The sequence below is a fragment of the Leuresthes tenuis genome, unplaced genomic scaffold (assembly GCF_036924035.1).
Source record: "Leuresthes tenuis unplaced genomic scaffold, fLeuTen1.0.hap1 SCAF_11, whole genome shotgun sequence".
NCBI classification, from domain to species: domain Eukaryota; kingdom Metazoa; phylum Chordata; class Actinopteri; order Atheriniformes; family Atherinopsidae; genus Leuresthes; species Leuresthes tenuis.
The window spans coordinates 21,034,113-21,059,862 of record NW_027325365.1 but is presented as its reverse complement, the minus strand read 5'-3'; the positions used below and the strand labels follow the sequence as shown (position 1 = coordinate 21,059,862).

General features: G+C 40.9%; 1 protein-coding gene across 2 annotated transcripts; it reads left to right on the top strand.

The window, feature by feature from the left end:
• The first annotated feature begins 1,029 nt into the window (after positions 1–1,029).
• sh3tc2 (SH3 domain and tetratricopeptide repeats 2) lies at positions 1,030–18,883 on the top strand. Of its 2 annotated transcripts, none has more exons than XM_072396055.1 (22): positions 1,030–1,286; positions 6,580–6,678; positions 7,672–7,797; positions 8,376–8,503; positions 8,875–8,980; positions 9,140–9,283; positions 10,409–10,607; positions 10,804–10,877; positions 11,047–11,242; positions 11,490–11,626; positions 11,835–11,885; positions 11,990–12,294; positions 12,932–13,126; positions 13,263–14,123; positions 14,232–14,452; positions 14,571–14,737; positions 14,946–15,123; positions 15,223–15,373; positions 16,628–16,750; positions 16,906–17,056; positions 17,172–17,368; positions 17,600–18,882. In XM_072396055.1, exons 2-22 carry the CDS (start codon positions 6,669–6,671, stop codon positions 18,404–18,406), a joined length of 4,527 nt encoding a protein of 1,508 aa, XP_072252156.1. In that variant the 5' UTR covers positions 1,030–1,286; positions 6,580–6,668; the 3' UTR covers positions 18,407–18,882. The 2 variants fall into 2 exon arrangements, with proteins under 2 accessions (XP_072252156.1, XP_072252155.1); XM_072396054.1 differs by lacking the exon at positions 1,030–1,286 and adding an exon at positions 4,775–5,308 and having other exon boundaries at positions 17,600–18,883.
• The last annotated feature ends 6,867 nt before the right edge of the window (positions 18,884–25,750 follow it).

The window sequence follows — 25,750 nt, the reverse complement described above, 5'->3', positions numbered from 1 at the left end:
TGTTTGTCAGTCACACAGAGGCCATGTGTCCACTATCAGTGGACCTGATCAGAAAAACATGCATTCTTCACTAAGGCTCACAATCCGTGCCCTTTGTTCACAAGCATGGCCAGGGGAAGAACACACACATGCACAAGTTCCACCCTGCAATGCTACACTGCAGTCTCCACCCATTCCTATTAGTAATCTGCTGCTATTCAATCCACCGTCCACCCACATTGCATTTCTTTCTGTTTCTCTACAACACAGACACACACACACGTTTGCAAACAGGGCAGAATAAATGGTCCGTGTCCTGCAGCCTTGCATAGCCAATTGCGTGATCACATGTGCAGAACAGGGCTGATATTCAGGGTGATTCTTATCATGGTGCACTGAAGGCTGGAGATTTGTTGTCATGAAGCAGCAAAAACTGAACAAAAAATTATAAAAGAACCCAAATCAGAAGTTCCCTTCTGGCTTATAACCTCCCCTCACCCAGATGGGGATGTACGTAACTCAAACTGTAAATGATGGGGGGGGGGTTTCCAACTGTTATAGCCCACCTCACTTTTTTGCACTGTCATGCACACTGGTATATGAGTGGAACTTTATCATGTGTTAGCTGCTGGACAGGAATGTGCAAATGTCTTTCACCTTTGGAATGAAGACGAGCGGCTTTCCAAGCATGTACTCATTTGCACATACCAGCTGATTGTGTCTCTAATCTGTCATCATTCAGGGTGTGTCAAACCAGGCTGGTGCGACTGGTGTTGGAGAACGAGGAAATAGGTTGTATGTTATTGTGTTTTAGCTTCTCTAAATGGAAATATGCCAGTGTGTTGTAGCTGTAAAAAGTTCAACTGTATTTATAATATGACCTTTCACTGGTTGAGTACTGTTGGCTCACAGGTGTCCAGATTTTGACAGAGCGGCGTAGTGTATGCATGTGTGCACGAGTGCAAGGGGGAGGTGAAGAAGAGAAGGGAGGCTGTACTATCGGCCCAAAAAAATGATGGGAGGAGTTACAGCCAAAAACTTCCTCAGTCAGTGACATGCTGTTTTTGATAGTCCCTGAAGCACACGGTCCAACAAACTCTCACTGACTTAGTCACTCTTTCCCTTTTTGCTCTTCTGTGCTTTTGACAGCAGAAAATGACAGCAGTTTTGGCAGCTGCCATGACATGCAGATCACCAGTTATATGGTGAAAAGGACGCATACACTTGGAGAGACACAGAGGTACAGAGACATTGACCTGAGCACCAGAGGAATGAATTGAGAAAGGAAAACTGGCAGTAACACAGAGGTAAGAGTTTCCTTTTCTGTAAGAGTTTTCTAAAACTTGCTTCGCCTCAGCCAACACAGCTATACTTTGTACTTTGCCACAAAGCTGCCGTGAATCCACAGTATGTGCAAAATAAGCTGTGATTTGTCAATCAGTGATTTTAGTTGCCTGTTCTTTTCACCAGTGTATTGATTATTTGTAAAAGTTTCCAAAGTCTCCTAAAGACCAGTCTTACACAGTCCACGATGAAAGAATGTCAGGTCAAGAAGATAAAGCAGATCTCTATAAAGCTGTATAAAATCTCAGCTTTAATGCAGAAATGTTTGCTTCAGAGTAACGGATTATGCTGTGTTGCAGTCTGGGAATCTCCCTGCAGGGAGTTCTATCTCAGACACACAGGCATGTGAGTGAGCAAATAGGGGGCTAATCTAAACTTGGAGCCCGTAACTCTCATCTCATGTTACTCTCTGCTTACTGCTGTTCCACATATTCTAAATCCACCAACCCATGTTGTGCACACATGTTCGGACACATTCAAACAACAGCATTTAAACATTGCGGCTAGTGCTGACGCCATATGTTTCCAATTAGGTTGATTGCTATTGTCATGGACTGCTGAGTGTCACAATTGTAGCCCAGGCTTTCTATGTGGCTTCAGACTATGTGGAGACTATCAGGTTGTCTATGGTGTGTGGTCATTAGACCCGACAAGCCCATCATTAAAGGCAGTACTCCGTGTGCTCATAACTTCACAAGTCTGCAATCGTATGCATTGTTTGTCAGAGACTGTAGAAAAAGTTGTGCTTCAGTTTGCCATTCTCCAGAAGAGGAAGGGTTTAAACTGTGCAGCTGCCAGGAAACAATAGTTAGATCCTCAGGTGTTCTGGAAAGAGGATATCGAAACTTGCGGAGCATCATTAGATGAAGGGTTGCATTGTTTTATTGACAGGTTCTGTACGTTTAAGATTTTTTTTGTTACTGCAGAGAGCTACTGGCGCTTGTGAAGCTTTTTGTTGCAAACAAAGGCCTGCACATGTGACTAACATATCGGCCTTGAGAAGTCTGTGTTTATTAGATTAGACATCTGTTTCACTACAAGAAGCAAGCATAGGAGTCGGAAGAGTGTCAGGATATGCCCCGACACGCCTTCTGCCTGTTTACAGCTTTCCGCCTCACAAGATACACATTCAAAGATTCAGCAATGACCATTCAGCTGTCACATAAACAAGATTAAGGGACTGATGTCAGACAGGATTTTTAGCCTCCTGGTCTCCAGTATGCTAATGTAGAGGAAGAAACTTTCTGCATTTGTTTTCAATGATTGGAAATTACGTGCAGTAACAGCTGTACACATGTACAGAATGTGAAGTACACCAGGCAACTTCAACTTCTTTTGAGTTTGTAACATTTCCTTGAGAACAATCAATCCCTCAAAAATGTTTGGTCTCTGTTTAAATCTGGTGTTGTTGCTCATTAATGGTGAGAAGCTGCAAATTCAGACTGTGAACTCGGAAAGATGTGTGTATTCATATTCCAGACAGAAACTAATGAAAGTGATAAATCCATTTGTACAGATTGAGGCCTAAAGATGTGGATCTAAGAACAAACAAATAAGTTCAAATTTGTTCATTGATGGTAGTAGTTTTTGCTTAACTCATAAAAATAGAATATCATTTTTACAAGTTGGAATCATAAGAAACTGAACTGTCGATTGGTATAATAAGCAGTAAAGTCTGAGTGAAGCAGAAATAAATCTGTTCTGCTTTGGCAGCTTCTAGCTTTGGACTATGGACATTGACCTTCATTGCAGTGCTGCACTTCTATTTCGCTCTTCACAAAATGAATTTAGTTAGTCTTCTTGTCGTTATTCTTTGTCAGTTTCTGTGAACAGCAAGATGCGTTTTCATTGACCGCCAGAACAGCTACATTGCCGGTTTTCAGATACACAGTTTGATGACATCATGACTTTTCAGAGTCTAATGCAATGTACATTAATAAGCCATAAATACAATCACAGCATTAGAAGTGGGTTTGGATTTTGCCAGCCATCTATAATCACCTCCACTGCATCATGGAGCCCTGCATGATTTAGCTTTAGTTCCAGATTTGTGTCCCATTGTTGGAATTTTGCCTGTACTGTGAAATTTTCTGACTGATTTTTGACTTGCCTTTTGGTGGCTGCCTTTATGGAATACTCCCATGAATGCCCCCAGATTAGTCATCAAAATTGTGGATTAGTGGGCTTTCAATGTGTCTGCTTTTGTGTCCTGCATTTGGTTACTCTCTTTTTTGACTCATCAGACAACCGATCTAGTGTTAGCTTAATTAGCTAAAATGATATTTGCCCCAAGTCCAAAGGGAGACCAACAATACCGTAAAATGTCAAAGGGAGATGCCTTAGATCTTTTAATATTTGTAGTATATTTGTGAAATTGTGTTACCTGCAGTAGATGGCACATGTCACATATCACATCACTCTCAGTTTGGATTATAAGAAAGAATTCTGATTGAAAAGCTAAGAGTTAATGAGGAGCGGCGCACTGAAATTTTTGACATCTGAATCAACTCAAGCCAGGAAAATTGTTAGATGTTTAAGTGAAAGGTATAGTGTAGATTTCCACAAACACAGTTGAGTTGAGCCGTGGTTATTTGGCCATTTACTGTTATTTGACCACTGTCCTTGTCCCAATAAACAAAAAGATGCAAAAAGTTGGGACATGTGAGATCTTCTGAGCATGGGCAAAGCGCTTGGGCCCATTTAGGTCTGACTAAGCGTATACATGCAGGAGTAATTCAGTCTCCAAACACCTGAGACTGTTTGTCCAGCTTTGAGAGGTTTGAGTTTACACAACTTCAGCCGGATTAACATGCACATGCATTTTAAAGTCAGATATGGCAGAGCTAACCAAATGTGTTTTTATTTCTGGCGTCATGAAAACATCATGTATTGGAGCTTTAAATGAATGGAAAGATTTGTTTGTCAGTCGGCAGCTATATCAATATTTAAGTCAGATTCCGAAATATACGAATGAAGAAAACCACCCCACTCTCAATGTGACATGAACCGTTTTGCAATTACCACCTTAAAACAAGAGGCCCCCATCTACACTTGCACAATTCATGAAAGAGAACATCATCATATTTATGCACTTTTTCAAAATAAGTCCCAAAGATAATTTTACAAAATCTCTACCCTGAATGAAGTCATTATTGTATTATTGGCTATTTCCTTCTCAGATGGTAATGGGTCACATGAGGTCAATAATTTTGAAGTTCACATGGCAGCACTTTTTGCAGCAAACGCTTACTTTCTTTAATGTCTACTTCACAATTGAGAACAGTCAGAACCTGTGTTAGCTTCCTCTCTATGCAATCTCTGAACCTGTGTGCCACCAGGCAACTCTCACCCCCACTTTGCTGTGACCTTGTAGTCTGTCTCTCTGTGGCATTGCCTTACAGCAGGTCAGCAATACATTATCCCAGCAACACACACAAAAGGCACTCACATTGTCTTTGTGACACACATTCTGTGCATAGTTTTCACTGGCACACACAAACAGAAGACACATAGGGAAACTCTCACTGAGGCCTGCCCCCCCACACACTCATACCAATTGCAGAGAGTGCTTTGTGCATTCACTGACTGGCTGGGCAGCTACGGAGCAGAGGGAGAGAGACTTGTGGGAGGGGGAAGATGGAGACAGAAATATTACAAAGAGAAGCAGACCCAAGCAGATAGAGAAAAAGAAGAGATAAGGCTTACAGGGGGACAGTGGAGACTTATCCTGCTAACACAAAGTGGTAGAAAGATAGAGTTAGCAGGGCAGGAAAGGGACTACAGAAATAGGAAGGGAACCAGAGGTTGTGCAACATAGAGGAAGAGAGTGAGTTGCTGTTAAAGAGGCTGAGGGAAACTGATGGGATGGCATTGATCTCTGGGAGCTGCCGACTCTTGGGCCAGATGGCGTCTTGTTGCTGCAGACCACTCCTCAACTCCTCCTGTTGTCGACCGCTCATCAAAGTCTGCCTCTCCTCCTTCACAGGTCGGTCCCAGCCTGCTCTCTGTGCTCTACTGTCATGAGTCGGACTGCTGCTTTCAGATAGGCAGGAACATAGGTCAATATACAACATGGGTAACACACTTAGCCAAGAAGGTAAAAAGAGCATGGTGTGATCCTGCAGTGTAGCAGCATGACTCTGCTTGTGTTGACTCAAGCAGTCCTGTTGGTGCTAACTGTGCTCTGATGGAAAGAATAGCCTGTTGTCCTCTTTGGCATAATGTCATGTTGCATATTGTCTTGCTCCCCATTGTCTTGTTGTGAATGCTTTGCATCAGGATAATAATTCCTCTATTGTGTTTTTTTGTACTGACAAAGCATGTTAAAAACAAAAGAAAAGACATTCTACTTGAAATGATTTTAGTTTTTTGTTCGTATGTAGTTAAGTTATTTCTGTCTGTCTTATGGTGTGACCATACTGACATGAAAGTGTGCTCTGAGGAGTCAGACACAGGGCTGCTGAAGGTTCTTCTGTCAGTGCAGCTGTGTATGTGTGTACCAGACCCGCGTGTGTTCAGTGCCGCTGTATCCCCTGATGACTCCTCAAACTAACCAACAGCTCAAACTTGTCGTTTCCAGAATAAATGGCTGAATCAGTCCCCCCCTTTCATTTTAACACTCTCCCTGTCCAGAAACATGTTTCCTTTAAACTGATAGCTTTTTTGAGAAATACCCCTATATGCTTTCTTGCTGTGATGAGAAGACGTATGTGCAGTAAAGCTACAGCCGGGAGACAATTAGTTTGGCTTAGTTAAAAACTCGGAACAGCTAGATTGACAACAAGTACTAAAAGGGCGGCTTGAGCCCAAGACATCTTGAGTCACCAATGAAAACCTTTATAAATAACATGCAATAGCATTAGATGGCAAATGCTTGCTAACCTCTCCATAACACATTAATGAGCTTTAGAGGTGCTGAAAAGCAGATGTTGTATAATTTGGACTGTGCCAGGGTTAATATTTCCTTTTCATTCTCTCAAGATAAGCTTAGCTAAGTGGCTGCTGGCTGTAGCTTCGTGTTCAGTGTACACATGTAGGAGTGGTGGCATTAAGAAAACAGATATGCATGTTTCCCCATATGTTCAACTAGTTTTTTATGACTCATTGGTTTGATATTTAAATGTGAGCAAAAATCTCTAAAGGTCTTATTGTTAGTTTATTGATTTACAGACTTAGACAGATTTGAAGGAATTTAATTTATTTTCTTTCTTTTTCTAGTGTTGAGGACCTCTTTTGACCTTTGTCTCTTTTTTACAGACATCTCTCCCGCTGAGCTGGATGCTCTTTGGAGGGAACCACCATATACTTTTGGGGGAACAAATGAACACTTTTCAGGAAATGACATAATGACTCAAGGTACAGTAGTCATGTAGCAGATACAGCTGGATAGTCTGAACCATTCTATTGATTATAATAAAGGCCTGTATTAGTTTGGAGTGCAACAACTCATGAGTTTCATGTGAGACAGAGCAGTACTGCTTTCCCTCTGGCCACAACCTGAGGAAGTGTTTGGGATATCCTCCCTGCACAATGGAACAAACCAGGGGAAGCCCGTCACCACGTTATTATAAAAAAATATATACTGTAGCCAGCTATCATATGTGCATCAATCATGTTTATATGTTTTGAAAGTGATAAAATGCTGTGTAAGTGCTGTGAGAAATAGTTAAAAGTAACGGATAATGCTGTCTTTGATAAATGATTGCAATTGCAAAGGGCAAATGATGTATGAATAATATATCAGCAAGTCCTTCAATCAAAACAACCAAACAGGTTGTTTGTTCATGCTCTCAAATAAGACCCATAGCACCCTGAAGGTGCTTGGAGGGCATTTGCGACTCAGATCAGCAAACATCATTCTCAAGAGTTGTCCTTGAAAACATGACTAAGTCTTAAGGGGCAAGAAGAGGGATGAATGGTGAGATTATGCGCAATGCTTTTAACCATTGGGCGCGACTTTGACACCCAGTTTTCACAAATGTTTTCCCTTCTGGGTTACTCTCAGTCAATAACATGACAATGCTTCAGTAAAACACCTTCGTCTCTTAGGACTGAGGACAACATTCTTTCTACACATTAGTCGATGCCAGTTTGACACTTCACAGGAAGTTGCTTGTTGCTTTTCAAGCCTGTGTCGGACTTACATTGTGACTGAAACCCAGTTAAAACCAGTGATAACATTTTTGTTAAAACTGTTTCCACATACAACACACTGCAAAATTATGACTGCAGTATGCTGTTTAACCAACAATGGATTAGGTTTTATACCTTGTGCTGTCCTTTTGCCCTTGAACCACAAAAGGTCCTGCAATTTTTTTTCCCTGACTTTGCTCCCTCTTTCATGAGCAGGTGAGGAGGAGGACGGCCCAGTAGGGGAATCTGGTGAGGGAGTGGTGGAGCATGACAGCTACTGGAAGAAGAAAGAGGCCTTCCTTAGAGGAAGTACTGTCTCACTGGGAGAAAAATTCTCCTCAGGTACAGTTCACAATGCCTTCACCTAGCAAACTAGCAATACCTTATACACAAGCATCACAGGCATTTCCCATCGCTACTATTTTCATGCATATTGATGAGGCACATTCCGCCATCTACTAATGTTTTACTCAATCAGCAATTTAGCTTCATCCATCAAGTTCCCCAAGTTCTTCCTCTGAAATGGATTTAAATGGCCGCATTGAGAGTCAAGTTAGAGGCCTAATAGCTTTGTTATTCCCCCAGAGACTCATTTGTGCTCACAAAGCATCTCTCTGAAATAAAAGCTCTCATAGAACATCTTCAATAAACTCTTGGGAGTTTTCTCTGTCTTGCTTGTCGAGAACAAAACTCATCATCACAGTTTGATTGTATTTTTCCTTTTTATTTAGAAACTAAGAGCTGAGAAAGACAACAAATTATTTACGCTGAATATACAAAAAGGTTGTTTGAAGAGGTTTTATCTTATTTGCTCTTTGATTTATTTATTTTTTCTTTTTTTTTTTTTTTACACTTATCCCAGCATAAGATATAATCTAAGAAGATGATTATTGATCACACCGTGCTTGTCTGTTACATAGAAATTGTACTGTTGTTCACTGGGCGGAGGCGCTCCAGTGAGCATCCTGACCGGGCCCTGCAGGAGGCGCTGCGCACGCGACTCCGAGTGGTGGAGAGCAACAGCAAAGATGTCACCCAACTCTTTAAAGTGAGACCTTAGAATGTAGATGTTACGCACACTTTACTGCACTTTTAAATCTTTTAAAGTCATTACAAACATAAGATATGAGTGTTTGAGACAAATGTGCGTTATCTGAAGTATTACAGTAGTACAAATTAGAACTAAATATCTACAAATGTAATTCATGGCTCTTTTAATGCAGCTTCAGAGCACAGAAGCCATCTGAAAAGTTTAGAGAATTTTGACAAGACTGTTCAAATGAATTGGATCAGAAATCACACTGACTGCCTGCCTTAGTTGTATAATTGTATAGTTTTTACACCATATAATTTTATGTGGTCGAGGCTGAAGTGAAATACGTTTTAAATGAAATGTAACCTGAGATTTTGCTCCTCCAGGATTTGTCTGCACGTCTGGTCTCTGTCCATGCTGAGAGGGATAGCTTTTTGCTCACATTCAAGACTGTGGAGGAGATCTGGAAGTTTTCAACTTACCTTTCATTAGGTAGGATTAATGTAGAGTCCTTCTGGATGACACTGGAGTTTCTGTGTTCTACTCTCTTGCCATCACAGTAATATATTTGGTTTACTATTGGTAATAGTAAAAATAATATTAGTATATTATGTATTAGTATTATCTCAGTCGGAGTTTGCTGTGTCTCAGGCTATGTGTCTCGTTGCTTGGAGAACTTCCTGTGCGATCAATCGATCTGGTTGGACCCAGAGCTGCTAAGTGACTTGGAGATCAATGTCAAGGTGGACGAGGAACATCTGGCTACTCTCTACTTGGGACTGCTACTACAAGAGGGTTAGTGGCATTGCAGATTCATTACATTAAAATGTAACATAAATGTTTTCTAAATACGTTCAACACAAGACACAAAATGATAACAGGAGAATGAAAAGTGGTACTTAAATGGTTTTTCAAAAATCAAATACAGTCAGGAAGTCCTAGATTGAAATGTTTTGGTAGATAAGACTGTGCTTCACTCATGACTCTTTTTCTGTCTAAAATCTACAGTTCTCAAGATTCAAAAATTAAAATGAGAGATTATTTTCATTTTCATAAAAATCTAAAGATATTTAAAGGATTAACGCTCAAAGGAATATTGAATCTAACTATGTATTAACTGACAACAGTTGCTGTTTGACCCCACTATTTTTAATTAATTTCTTACAGAACCCAATTAACACAGAGAGACCTTTAATAAAGAGACTGCCACCCATACATTTAGGGGCAGCACAGTAGTGAAGTTAGTGGTTAGGACTGTCTCCACCCGCCAAGAAGCTTCCTAGTTTCATTGCATGAGGTCATTTGAGTGGAGCTTGTTTCTGCCTGTGTTTCCTTCAGGTGCTGCTTGGTTGCTTGGAGCAATGGTTCATTTGCAATGAACCATTGCTCCGCATAAGTGTACATGGTTGTTCTATGTTGGTCTCCTGATAGACTGGCGACCTGTCTATGGTATACCCTGCCTATTGCCCTGTGACTGCTAGAATAGGCTCCTACCTTCCGGTAATCCTCATTAGGATAAACAGGAATCTTCACTTCATAAAAAAAATGAGTCAGTATTTAGCTGAATCGAACAATTCCATAACTTTCTCCATGAATGCACATTGATTCCTCCTTCCTGGTATATGCAGATATCACTACTTTTCCCCAGACAAAATACTTCAGGGAACATATAATAGGAATGCAGTGCTGGCAAATAATGATGAAAATTACATTAACTTAACAGGGCGGGGTGGTGGATATAAAACATCCATCATCCACCATTTGCCAGTGACTGAATGAGCTCACAGTAACTACACTAAGGCAGCTGTGCTAATCCTAAAACTGTGACTTTTATAAAAACCAAAAACACTGACTGCAAACTATTTGTGCATTTCGAATTATACAGTTATACTTTTCTTGTTGATGTCTGTCTCAATTCAGGATCCTTCTTTGCAAAAGCAATGTTAACTGGTGAGCACGATGAGGAAGAAGATGAACAGCTGTCCTTCAAAAAGAACGACCTACTGATGGTGAGGGACACGGGGCAGGACAACATGTGGGAGGGCACCATGCTCTCCATGGGGAACCATGGCCTGGTGCCAGTCAACGGCATGCAGCCGCTGCCCTACCCCTTCTATCAGTGAGTTACTATAAAAGCTCCTTATATGATCCACCTCAGTAATCACTCCATTGATGTTACACTGCATGCTTTGGCATGATTATCACATTATCTTGTTGAAACTTTTGGCTGAATGAACAGAATAGTACTAACAGGTAGTGGATGTTTTAAACAGTAGTCAGCAAGTTTGGTTAAAGTGTCCTTCCTGTTTGGTCAGGTGGTTCCTGAGGAAGTATCCAGGCCATGCTGGATGCTCGCCAGTAGAAAAGGAACTGTTTGAACATCCTATCGGTAAAACTATTCTGAATATAATCTAACTGTTCATATGTAAAACACGTATTATAAAGATGGAACACACATCATGACCACTGTAAATGTCAATCTTATAATTATACAACAAAGTACCTATAACTCCTCATCTCTAATGCCCCTGTTTTGTTTTCCTCATCTAATCCCTCAGTGACAGGCTCGTGTGTGGCAGTTGTTGACTACAGTCCATCAGGCCCAGATGAGCTCCAACTGAGCCAAGGGGACATTGTTGAGATTCAGGGTCTGCTGCTCCGAGGCTTGGGTGTTTTCATAGGAAGACACACTTCCACAGGACGCACTGGCTTTGTACACAAGGCTCACGTCAAGTCTCAGAACACCATGCCCCTGTAAGAAGTTCCCTTTTTTATTTAGTTACATCATCCAAGCCTCAACTGGCCCATTACAATGTGCACCACCTAATCTTTAAAACACTTTATCTCAGTCACGCCCACATATGTAACATCTTGTTTATACTCTTGCGATTTTCTTTTATGAAATCCCATTTAATGTGTCTGCAGTCTGGATAATGTGGAGCGGGTAATAAGACGGCGAGATGGCTGAAATTATAATGCTGCCATTGTTTCTTTCTCACAGAGACGGACAATTGGTCTTTCTCACTGAGGAGGAGAAGGCCAGCCTGGCTCAGGTTAACCCATGTAGCTCTGAGCCAAGTGACAGCAGCCTGCTGGAAAAACTCTTCTCTTCTGACATCAGCTCTGTGTACAGGCTAGGTAAAGAAATGACTGGGCTGATCGAAAGATATTGCTCTTTTTTGTCAGTTAGAGAAAAGGGAGAGGTCATACCGAAGAGGTATAACTGAGATGTAGGTCATGTTTGTTTTCCAAAATAGTGTTTGTGATTCATTCAGGGAAAATAGTTTCCATCTCTACTCCCATCTGGTAAACTAGGCTTAAATTGATTTACCTTGTGTGTTTCCAGACAGGCTGGATGAGACTGATTTCATGTACATCCGAAATCGGCCAAAACATGGTAATGTTCTGTAAGAGAATGTTGTATTCTAACAGTTGTAGAAATTAGATTTTAAGCCACTTATCTATCATGCACTAATATAGTTTCATCTATTTACTTCACAGATCATAAGGTTCTTACAGGTGCCCGTCAGAGTGTCATGTCAGAGAGAAGTGGAGGGACTCCACCATACCAGTCCTCTCCTCGCACCTCTGTCTCTCACTCCTCTCCTCGTGTGTCCTTCTACCACTCTCACAATCCTCTGCCACAAGAGGGAGAGCGCTTATCCTTCACTCTGGAGGACACATTCAGGGAACTGGACGAATTCCAGGAGGATCCACCGCTCTTCTTGGAAGAGAACAGCTGGGACGGGGAGGAGTCTGAGCTCAGTGACCCGACACTGACTCTGCTCAACCATGAACACTTCCAGGTCAGTGGAATTAGTTTATTCATTCACTAGTTTTTTTAACAGGCACAAAAGGCACTGTAGCAAAGGTTGTTCTTTTTGAATGAGATATTGTTGAATTTCAATATTTGGACCTCTGATTAATGATTATTTTTCTTATACAAAATTCTTAGAGAAGTTATCCCTGTCATCATTATTCAAAGAACAGATCTCATCCACAAACCTTTGTCTGACTTTACCAAGCATGTTGATACCGAACACATTAGATGTGGGTGGCAACACATCTCTCAAATTTTTGTGTGCTTCATGTGCCAGGATTCAGAATTAGAATTAGAATTCGTTTTGTACAGAACAAAAAAATAACGGGGACACTTATACAGCAGCTCCGTGGTGTTGTGGTTAGCTCTACTTTCTAACAGCAAGCAGATAACTGGTCTAAAACTTTGCTGGGATCTTTCTGTATGGAGTTTGCACGTTCCCCCACGTGCGCACCCGTGTGCTTTGGGTTACTCCCACAGTCCAAAAACATGAGTGTCGGAGTGAGTGTAAGCGTGCATGGTTGATTGTCTCTGTGTTGGTCCAGTGATGGACTGGCAGCCTGCACCCTGTCTCGACTAGTTATTACATAAATACCATTTTTTTGTTTTTTGTGTCTTACCAGGAGGACTTCCTTCCTTTGTACGACTTGCAGTATTCCTTCTTGTGGGTGACTTTCATCGGTAAGACTGAGGACGAGCTGTCAGGACACCTCGAGTGTGTCAGAGAGTGTGCTAAGAGAATGGGTATGCACTGGGCACATCGACGTGCATGCTTTCTGCTGGGCAGACTTTGTGCCAGGAAGATGAAGTTCTCCCAGGTATGTGCCATAGATAAGAATAAAAACAAAGGTTAAGATACTTTAAACAAACACTGCTTTATACAGTAAAACCAATAGAGTAATTGCACTTGGTGAGGTGTTTTTATGTGCTTTGTCTCTTGTCTCCTGTCCTCAGGCACGTGTATACTTTGAGGAGGCTTTGAGCGTTTGCGTTGACAGTTTCTCAGACACTCCGCTCCTCGTGGCTCTCTTCACTCATCTCACTGCCGTCTACCTGAAACAGCGTATGGCCGACAAACTGCCCCAGACTCTGGAGAAGGCCAGTGCCCTGCTGCTCTGTCTTCCCTGTCACACTTTCACATCCACAGATGAATTTGAGCTGCTGACGCTGCTCCTAAGGAGATCAGTGGTGATGGGGGACAAACATTTAGAGTCTCGCGTCTGTTACCTCATCTCCAGTCTCTTCCTTCATCTCAGGAAGACTGATGACGCTCTTCCCTTTGTCGAGCGACTCCAGTTCCTCTCAGTGTCTTTCTCTGCAGTCGACGGGGGGGCTATAGCACCTTTGGACCTCAACTGGCTATTGAGCTGGCTCTATCATCGTAAATACATGCCTTACTTAGCACTTGCCTCTCTGAGCCTGGACTCTAGACGAGACCACTCACTCCACGATGCCTTCCAGAGGATTGAGCTGTTTATCAAAAACTCTGTTCGTCTGAACCCTTGCTGGAAGGAAGGAACTTCCCTACTCCATGCTCAGATTGTGGTTTACTTGCAGCAAGCCTTGGCTATAGCTGAACAGGGGGATGACATTAAGACTCAGAGGGACCTGTGTTTGGGTTTGGCCTCAGTTTACCAGCAATACGGTGCACTTGATGAGGCAGTGCGCTGTGCTCAAAAAGCTGTGGAGTCAGGAGGGCACATGAATGAGGAGGATGGCTTTGAGGCTTCTGTGCTGCTTGGATGGCTGTTGGTGTTGACAGGCCAGGCTGAGAAGGCCCAGTGTATCCTACAACCATTGCTAACATCACTGCAGGTGCAAACAATAATAATGAACAAAGAGTGAAAGGCATTACTTTTGTATAGCGGTTTTTCTTTTCCAGATGGGTTTATTTAATGGGTATCTGTGTAAATCTCTCTGCAGAGCACAGACAGTCCCACACAGCGGGGTGTGATCCATAATCTCTTGGCTTTGTGTCTGAGACATCAGGGTCGTGTCCAAGAAGCAGGCTGGCATTTCCATTCAGCTCTGGTAATTTCCAGAGAGAGTGGAAACCAGAGGAATCAGGCTCTGGCATTGGCTAACCTGGGCTGCCTGGCACTGGATGTGGGAGCTTCTTCAATGGCAGAGCGCTTCTTGGTCAGGTCAGATATTTGTCTCTTTTTTTTTCTTTCATAAAGCTTATGTGGAGGAGTTCTGTGTGAAAACCTATAGTTACCAAATTAGTATTCATGTACTTTGTAATTATTTTGTCTTGACTAGATCCCTGTGCCTTTTTCTGGAGCTCTGGGAGAGCCCGACAGATGAAGAGCATGTTCAAACCTACCTTTGGCTTGGGCGGAGCTACAAGGACAGGGGGAGGAGTCATGATATCAGGACATGTTATGAAATGGGACTTCTAATTGCACTACATGCCAGAAACTTGCACAGTAAGTATAAGTTCAACCACTAACAATGTTGGAGATAGATTTATTGTAACTGAACGTAACATAAAGTCAAGCATGAATTGTTGTGGCTTTCAATCTGTCTACATTACCATCTTCTGTTCAGGTTAAATGCCAGGTTCTGCTCACATCTAAAATTGAATGTATCTTGTTTTAGGACCAACAGGTTGCTTTTGTTCTGCTCTTCTCACAGGTCAGATGGTAGTGGTCAAGGTGCTGAGTAGGCTGTATTCTGACATGCTGCTTTATGGTCAGAGCATTGTCTACTATGAGCACTGTGTGTCAGTGTCAAGAGAGCTTAAAGACAAGAGACTGGAGGGAGAATATCTGGAAATCCTCAGCAGCCTCTACCTCTCACTCAACACTGAAAAGTGATTCCTTTGCACCTTGTCGCTCATTAGACTCTCTTTCTAAAAATATATGTTTTATTCATAATTGCTTTTTTTTTTTTTTTGCATCACATGGTGCAGATCCTCGCGTAAGTCTCTTGACTACACCAAGCAGAGCCTTAGGATCTCTATTGATCTGGGCAAGAGAGAGGAAGAGTCAGAGACCTGGCTACAGGTGGGACGCATCTATTACCTTATCCAGGAGGACGAGCTGGCTGACATGTACTTGCAGGTGAGGAGGAAGGAGGATATCAAATTATTCTTTTTTTTCATATTCTTGTTCCACCATTTGGTCTTTCATAAAACTGGCATGCAGAGAATGTCTGTGCTCCACATTCCTGAGCAGCAAAAACAGTGACCTTGCCAGCAGCAGTGCTCCTCGTAGGTTAGAGAGTGCACGAGGCTCTGGGGTAATTCAGTTTAGTTCAACAGTCCAGCAGTTCAACATCCAGGGTGTAGAGATTCTTCTCAATGACATTTCCAGGATTACATCATATGTTGTTAACAAGCACTACAATACCTTCATCTTTAACATTACCTCTCTTACTGCAATCCTTGTCTGATGTACTTTATCTGAGCCTGAAAGTTGAATTAGAGTTGTCAAAATCATTCATGGAGCTTGTCTTTGTGTAACAAATAATAATATAGTCCTGATAATTCTGCTGTGTCCTTATCAGGACTCCAGGCTTGCTAATCCCACAGCCAGTAATCTTACTTTTCCCATGAAGATTGAGGGAATAAATGCTTTAAACTTCCTCATCCTTTCTCTCCACGTTGTTCCTGAGCAGCATCTGAGTGCACCTTATTACAGTCATTACTTGGGCATTGGAAAGCTCAATCAGCTGCTCCTACTTGCAAACAACTCTCCCACTGGCATCAATATGCTTTATTCCACATGTAAAGAAGACCCAAAGAAATCACTCCTACTGTACACCATCCAAACCAGAATAGAAAAAAGTTGCAAAAGTCAGTGTTTTAACTAAAAAATACACGAGTATATTAGAAAAACTCAAAGAAAGATACAAAATGTCCAGAGCTACTGCAGCATGTTCCATTCTAAGAAGCTGATTATATTAAGTTTCCAGAGTTTCACTTGAAGTTTTTCTTTTTAATGAAATGCACCATTACCTCGACAGTCACAAACATTACAAATGGGCAATAGGGAATTGGATGTTATCAAATGATACTTTATTATTCCCTAAAGGGAAATTATTTAGCAGCCTAAAGAATCAGTAATTGTTATCAGTCATTCATCATTAGTAATCATAAGACAGTCATGGTGAAGAGTTATTACTGTTGACAGGAATGATCACTTGTACAATTCTTTGTTGCAAAGGAGCTGCAAAAGCCTCTGACTGAAAACACATTGTTGACCGATCGCTTGTTATGCAGAGGGTGTACAGTGTATATGATATTGTGTCAACTTTTAAATCAACTTATGAAATATACTGTCAGAATTGATTAACAAAGATAACTATATTGACAGGCAGCAGTGAAGACAGCCCTGAGGATGAATGACCCTCACTTTGCTATGAGCATCTATGAGGAAGCAGGAGATGTCTATTTTAAAGGCCACAGGAACCGGGTGGCTTCACTGCCTTTTTATAGGGTAAGTGGGTGGAAAAATTCTAAACTTTGTGCTTTGTGCCAGTATCTTCTTGCGGTAGGCTTAGTTTATTAGAAACAGGCTTTGTTTCTAATAAATGCTTAAAATGTTTTCTTCCCACTACTGAGCTTAACAAAATGGTTAATATTTGTATTCAGGATGGCAGTTTGCCATTTGCACGGAGCATCAAAGACATTCAATCAGAGTTCCGTTTATTAAGCAAACTGACAGAACTGTTGATGAACCAAGGAGAGCAGGAAGAGGCTCTACAGTATGCGACACTGGCTGTTGAGATAGCCAACAAAACAGGTACAAAACAGAATGTAGCCTGACACTTGTTATCATAGCACTCATAGTGATTATGTGAGTTCAGGTGCACTGGCCATGATGTGCCTACTTTGACAACTTTTTTTCTCTCCATCAGGAGTGCTTACAAATGAGAGGACAGCCTACCACCGGCTGGCTACAGTTTACTACAGCCTGCAGCAGTACGAGATGGCAGAAAACTACTACCTAAAAACTCTGTCTCTGTGCCCCCCCGTGCTGCAACACGCCACGGAGGCACGCTACTACACTAAAGTTTACTGCAGGCTGGGAAATCTTACTCTGCACAAACTGAAGGTACCAGAGTTGAACTGAATCTATCACTTTAGCAAAGAGACCACATGAAATATGTTCACGTTAGTAATGTAGTAATATCTAGAGGCTCAAACTGTAATAAAATATTATCATTACTTTTGACTGGTGTTCTGTTAATTGCAGGTGGTAAAAAAAACTAAATCAAACCTTCAAATGTGATGACTGTATATAGAATTTTTAGATTTAGCTTTTTGTTCTGTGTTCTCTTTGCAGGATGCTTTTGATGCAGTGGGCTACTTCCAGCTGGCTCTGGCAGCTGCTCTTGAGGACCAAGCTAACCCCGAGGCTCTGTATGTGGTGTACATGAAATTGGCTGAGATCCATGGCAACCACATGCCTAATTCACATTTATGCCAAGTTTACAGAGACAGAGCCCACAGTTTGAAGAGAGTTCTGGCTGGTGTGGAAAGCACTGCTGTAGCAGAGGAAAGTGTGGATGATGTAGACACAGAGCCTGGACAAAAAAGGAAGGAGAGCTTTGGTGCTGATACAGAATATAAGGAAGGTTTGGTTGAGAGAAACTGTAACTTTGATTCTTTGCCTGAAGACAAGACATTTAAAGATAACTCATGTTCAAGAACTCATACAATCCACGCAGACTCAGGGGACAGACGTGCAGACATGAATCTTAAAGCTACTAATGGGCAAAAAGATCAAGGTCTTTGTCTGCCTGATACGTACAGTCCTTATGTGGATGTGTTGGGCTCTGAGACAGACACCACTGCAAGTCAGTCATTTAGTGACAGCATTTTAACTGAGTCCTTTGACACAGCTAAAGAACACATCTCAGACTCCAGCAGCTCCACCGACACGTATCAGAATCCAACGGCTGGAAAAGACTCAGAGTTTGATTCTGACCCCAGCATGCCCAGTCAAATACCTGCTGATCACGCAAGTGACTGCACAGGACAAACAGACATCCGAGACACTGATTCAGATATTCAAGATGCACCAAACACCCCCACTAAAGAGACAGATGCTCTTGCAGAGGACACTCAAAAAGAGGCTGCTACTGACTAGAAGGAGACAGAGAGCATCAGCAGTGATGAAGCTGTAAGTGAGGATAACGCCTGCAACTACACAGCCTAAATACATGTGGGGGCTTGTGGCACACACAGTGAGCATGTGGATGTCAACACGTACTCTCCCAGTGGCACTTTATGTTTTTCAATGACATTTCCTCTCATCTGGTCACATGTCTGTTGGCCTGCAAACGGATTACAATGTTCCAGCCACATGGCACTTTTTATACAATGTAAGATGTCGATACTGTAAATTAGAATTTTACCCAAAGTGCACTATGCTTGTAATACATGTTTTGTACATTGTTGTATCTCTTGTGGATGACACAAAAATTAAAAAAATATATATATTTTGGTTGCTTAGTGTTCATTTTATGTATTATCTCACGCAGATACAGGAGAAATGTGTTCATGCCATCAGTGGAGAATCTCAGACACTGGAAAACATATGTGATTGAATTGCATTATAAATGTGGGATAGAAACAAAAGTTAATAAACAGCTAAAAAAGAATTGACTGTATTTTGTTCCTCACTGCAATTATTTGGATTAACAGTTAAAAGGCCAAAACTAAACTAGTAATAATTAAAAAATACTAGTAAGGCAAGTAATACTACATGTTTTAGTCTATATTTTCATATTATTGTGCTGTCAACTTTTCATATTTTTTTAAATTCAGTGGAAAAAGTTTCTTGTTTTAGTTTCTTTTTAAAAAATATTTGTTATCTATAATCTATGAAGTCGGTTCAGTACTGAGTATTTCCAGCGGTGGGTCAGTGAAAATAATTAAGAATAAACCCCCACGGCAGGGTTCAAAGTGTGGAAAGAACATGAAAGATTGTGGATTTGTTGGATCAAGGAGTTTAACCTGTCAAGCTTCCCGGGCATAATGTGTTTGTGAGCTAAGAAGTTTACAGGAGACAGCTCTAGTTATTAAAATGACTTCTTGTCGTGACCAAATTATTTTAATAATGATACATGCCTCATGTCATAGAAGCTTCCTAAGGGTGATACAGACTTTATTTGAAAGCAAGCAGTAACCAAGTGTTTCCTTGGTGACGCTCTGGAGGAATTCAGTTCTGGATTGTTCAATTCTGTGACACAACAATAATAATTCTACCTCAGAACTCACACCCTCGTCACCTGAACACACTTTGTTCATCTTTGAAAGGAAAATCAGTCAAGTTTGAAGAAGTCTCGAGTCTATTGTTGTGGGTTTGTTTAGTTGTTCTGTATTGTGATGTACAACAACGAAATATCAATGGAGTTTCTTCAAGGAAGCGGAGGAATCTACAGACCAGTCAGGGTAGATGAGAATCTTTGTTTTCACGAGATTTGAACTGTTACCCAAAGATTTTAAGATCAGGTTAAAAGGAGCAACCTTTTTTAATGTCTTTCAAAGGTGCTGTTTTATACACCCATATATGACCGGGCTCTGGAGCTCTGCTGGACTATCAGCAGTTATGAGTCTCAGGTAAGACAAACTACTGTTTAAAGTCAAAATATATAAAATATAAAATGTCAGCTTAATTCTGACAAACTCCATTTGAATTATCATTGTTGTAGATTGCACTGTTAGTTGAGCTTTTAAGGCTCCAGGAGAAAAACCAGATCCCATCTAAGATGACTGTTGAAGACATGACCGCACTTATTTTTGAGAAGAGCAAAAATACGCTGAGAGAGCGGTGAGTTTCTGAGACACAAACGGACCGTCTGCCTCTACACTCTTGTCAGTTCAATCTGTCTCTCACAAAGTAAAGAGTACAAGTGGAAATAATACCTTTGTTTTGTTTCTGTTTGAAGTCTGTGGGAGTTAGAGCTGGAGGCTTTTGATGATGACGAGACCAAGCCTCTTCTCATGCTGGTAAGACCAGAAACCTGTGAAGACATGGCAGAAAATCATTAAATTATGCTGAATTTATTCCCCAAATGTTTTAAAACTGCGCTTCAAATGTGATCTCTTGTTTCAGGTGTGGGCCGTAAACATTAGCAATAAAATGAGGGACGTTGAGTTTGAAGCTACGATGCTCTCCGAGTCTCCAGAGCCTTTGCCTCCCAATTTTCTGTGAGTTCAGTTCATTACACACATTTGTTACCTGTTAAACTAAAATGTTTTAAAAGCTCTTTGATTTTCTGAGTTGAATCTAAAATCACTTTAATGAATATAACCTACAGACACCCCAAAGTCCTCAGCATTGCAAACAACTATGCCAAGATCCTGCGAGAGATGCAGCGGGAGGCACCGAGCTCCACACTGCTCAGTCCACATGAAGTAGTGATGGAGGTGGTTCCCAGAGTCCTGCAGGGCCTCTGGGTTCTTCCTCCTCGCCGACTCTTAAACATGCCTTCCCAGAAGCTTAGCAAACTGTCTGTTGGAGTTACAAAGGCCACCCTGGACCAAGTCTCCAGTGTTCTTACAGCTGTGGAGCATCGGGCCACCTTCTCCCGCAGCATCAGGGATGACGTGGTCCTGTCTATCCTCACTGAGATAAGACACATGTACCCTCTTGACATCCTGGTGAACAGCATCAAGAACTTTGCACCAGAGCTGCTGGGTAAAATTGTTGGTGTTGCGGTCGGAAAGATTTGTGGGATGTTTCAGGCCCAGATCGCCAAAGTGTCGGTTCATCTGACACCTACTGTTGGCTCTCCAGTTCAGGATTACATCAGCCCGGATGTGGCAGAGCAGCGGCCAACAGCCAGACCAAACACATACTGTGGTGTGGCTTCACCAGCTCCACCGACACCCACTGCTGAACCAGCATCCTTTTCTGAGATTGAGGCCAAAAATGGAGGAGTTGATGAAGACTCAAAACATGTCAGAGACCCATACTCTGTCGAAGTTCCAGATTTCCTTCCACCAACTCCTCCCGTTCAACCTGTGGTCCTCACTGCAGTGGAGGGTCTGAACAGAAATGTTACTGAAACAGAGCCAACACCCTGTCCGCACATAGCATCTGGTGTGGTTTCACCTCCATCAGCTCCTTTCATACTACCTGCTTCACATGGTACTGACACCCAGAACACAGAGGTCACAAATGAAAAGGCCTGCATGGAAAATGACTTTGCTGTGGTTGTGAATTCACCAGCTCCACCGAGTCCTCCTCGTGAACCTGTGGTCAATGTTATAGGTCACTCAGAAACCCAGATGACTATAGATCACTCAGAAACCCAGATGACTACGGAGAAGAGAGCAAAGGGCTTCTTCCGCTGGCTCTCTCAACCTCTAACTTGTTGCTGTGCAAACAGTCACACAGACTGATTGTCTTATTGTGTCAAATAAAACTATTTACATTTTAAAATGACATTGCATTGGTCATGTGTCAAACTGTTTTAAATTCTGCATATTGTTTCACTTTTGTGGGAGATGCTTTCTCGATATCCAGTTAAATATATCTCATTGCGCCAATCAAAAATACTTTATTATAATGGAAAATTGTGCGATTTTACTTCAGCAAAAGTTTGGAAGCGATGCACTATGGTATCACCAAGTAAAAGAAGCCACCATTTAGGACGATGTTTCAAAAGATTTCATTGGTAACATTGTAAAATCTAATGTAATGCAGAGATTTCATGAAGAGAAGTGCAAAGACGGCTTGAAATCAAATTATTTGGGTTGTGTTAAAATAAATACTATGTGCTACACAAGTTATGAGTTCATATATTAGAGAGACATTTTCACACTGTTCACACTTAGTGCAGCGTTTATGGTCATGTCTCAAAATCACCAGAAGAGGGCAGTAGCTTCTGGGTTTTGAGCTGTGCTGCCTTGCAAAAGCCATTGGGTAGTGAAATACAAGCTGTGAACATGCATTGTTGTGCATTAGCTGCTTTTCGAAAGGAGAGGGAGAAATTGGGTTTAAAAAAGGAAAAGAGTAAATCAGCTACCTGGTAATGGCAGCAATCCGGTCTGAGTGTCTGAAAATCATAAAGAAGAAAAAATGGCCTGCATATACCACATCCATCTGGGTTTTCCACTGCTCAGCACAAACATCGTCCAAAGGTTGCAGCACTGAAACATGCTGAACACAGCAAAACATGAGGAAAACTACATTTTTCTGTCTCCAACAACTAGTCAAGGTTTTTTTTTGTTTGTTTTAAACAATGACTCAGCAACATCCCAAGTTCAAAATATAATTTTGCACTGAATGCATGGAAATGAACATCAAGACCATAAACACCTGCCCTTTGTACTCAAAAGCCATATTTTAGAAATTGTTGGTGATGTTTTTCTTTTTTATCCTCTTTTTCTTCTTTACACATTAACATGAGTAATTTAATAATGAGAGATTTTTTTATGCGTTTGAAGTTTTCTTCACTGAAACCAAACCTTTTGGGAAACACCTTCTAAGGTGAAGATTTTCAGACTCCCACTGTAAAATTCATCGATATACTGGAGATGATCTCCTTGATTTAACATCAGAGTCACAATCAATAATTTTGTCATGTACAAGAGCAAATACAATAAAAGTGAATGGTCAAGAATGACACTTGAGATGTAATTAAATCATGTCATCTTTTGCAAAACTCAAGCTAAGACGCTCTTCGAGTCTCCAGAGACCTTACCTCCCCTTTTTCTGTGAGTTCAGTTCATAACACACGTTTGTTACCTGCTAAAATAAAATGTTTTTAATTTTTTCTGATAATCTGAGTTGAATCTACAATTATTTGTATGAATATATGTAAATATCTTGAATTTTGTCTTCAGACCAAACTTTTTGACATCCTGTGCGGTTAAAAATAATGAATCAATGGGGATGTAGCAGAGGAGCGTTCTGTTTTCCTAACTTTGCACATTCCCTGCCTCTTGTTATTTTAGGGAGATATAAGACAAAGTCCATTTAAAGAAGTACAAAGAAATACTGAAGTAAAAGCAAGACTCATTAATTGTAGGGATGGTTTATACTGTATTTTTGTGGCAGTCCAGTTAAGCTTGCGGTGTTGGAAAGGTTCCACAAGGGGGCAGCATTACATCAGTGTTGTCATTTCAACCAGGGAAGGGACTCTTAAACGTTCGAAAATCATAAACAGACTTTGTTACATCAGGTCCTTTACCACTGGCAAGAGAAAGATTGAAAAAGAGAAAAAATAATGATCTTGGCACCAATTCAGGCTTTCAAAACAGAAAGTGTCATTTGGTACCTGGTTTCGACCACATTATCTCTGGTTCTTGGATCAGAGAAAATCAGCATTCCTAGAAACATGTTTGACAACCTAATTAAGGATGCTGTGTCAGCAGTAGGTTCTCTTTTTGCACCCTGCAGAAAGTGGCACACCCACTGATTTTGCCGTTTGCAGGTTATACATTTGGGTTTACAGTTAAGACCCATCTTTCTGTGCCCCAAACCATTTAAATTTTTACTTTACATACTCAAATATGTTCACAGTTAGTTGGATGAAGTAGAATAAACAATGGTAACAGGCTAATTTGTCAAGATAAAGTCCAGTTTACAGACAATAATATAAGGATTTGATCAGTGTATGAGGTGCAGCCTGACTGAAGCCACAATTCTGATGACGGTCCTCTAATTACAGTTCTCAGACTGTCAGCTTCTGCAGTACAGTTTTTGGCAGAGTAGAAAATCACAGGGTAATACTGAGAGCCCAAGCAAAGCAAAAAAAAGAAAAAAATAACTATTAGAGATCAGGATGCCGTAACCCAACAAGCCAAAGATAGGATTGTTTGCATACATGATCTGCATGGTGAATTATTGTTGCAAGGCTTCTTCCTTCCCCCAGCAAGCTTGAGTTTAGCACAAGTTCAAAACAAGTCCAATTGTGCCAAAACAAGCACTGAATCCTTCTTCCTTTTAAAGTATTCCCGTGTTACTTTCAAGGGATCTTTCAAGACTTAAATGTAACAAATTTACACTTCGTTAAAAACTCAAAAGCTCATTAATGTTGGGAACAGAAAAATGGCAAGGCTGAACAATCTCAGGCAACCATAAAAATCTAACAATTAATAACAGGCTGAACACCAAGGGCACAAAAGGTAAAATACTTATTGTCTAACATCTTTAACAGGAGAGTCAAAACGAAAACAATAATACAATAAAAATGTTTAAGCCTTAAAATAACAGATGAGGAACATTGCATCTCCCTGCAGAGAGGAGCCAGTAACTTCATGAATAGTCTCTTTCATGGAATACCCTCACTCGTGACGTATATGACGTAGCATACTCTTCTAATATCATTGGGATTTTTGTCCTAAATGACATTCTCTGATTGATAGATAAAAGTTTAAACCGGAAGAGCCATGAATGTTGTTTCATCTTTACAGCATATTTGTCTCACTTGACGGTGAAGCGGAACCCTTGATTCTTCCATTCAGGAAACATAAATGGGCTTGGAAAGCATGAACAGCTTTTTGTGAAATTCTTTGTGCAAATAGTAAATGTGAAAGTTTTATTTAAAAAAAAACTAAAAGTAAGAAAACTCTCTGAAAACAAATTGTATAGCCTGAAAATATTTGTGGGCCAAAAATTAGGACATAGTTTTGAATTAAGCTGAAAGGTCTGAATAGTCAGTATTGCTGCCTAAAAGTTTCCATTTTCCACAGATTTATACAACGTTTCCATTAAAATGTAATTAGTTGATTCATGAAGCTAAGTGACTGTATAGATGAGAGAATTAGAATAATGATCTAGAATTCTTTTCTTAATTTGTCTTTCCACATTTTTTGGGCAATTAAACCATTTTGATTTCCTTTAATTAGCACCTTTTGATAGAATTCATTACTTGACTACAAAGAAATGTCAAAATATGCTGCTCTTTTTCCTGCACAGAACAGGTCGTGAGACCAAAACGGCCATTTGCGGCCATATGCTCATATCCTTCCAAACGACTAATAATGGCATCCTATAAAGTACCGCCCCTACAAGCAACAGCAGGGAAACACAAATCATTGGTGCAGATTAGAGCTGGTCGGTTCCTGAATCACCCGGGTTAAGGATTCAAATCTTCGTACTGAATCGGGAATCACGACTCCTCTGCCTGGCAGCTCCTAAGTACACAGAGTGAGTTAGCGGACTCATTGGCAGTGACTCAGAGGTTCACCGACTTCCCTCCAGTTAGTGAATCTAAGTAACCATTTAGATATTGCAATAAACACGTGGTTTAACACACTGGTGTTTGTTATGTGGCTGATACATTTTATGAACATGCTGTGATGATGATGATCATCAGTAGTAGTGCTCAAAAACAGTGACTCAAGTGATTCAAGTGAACCGGATCACTTTAGTGAGTGACTCAGAGTAACCAGTCCATAAAATGAACCAAGTTTATCACCACTAGTTCAGGTTTCATTCTCAAGTATTGGCTTTAACAAACTCCAAAATGTTATT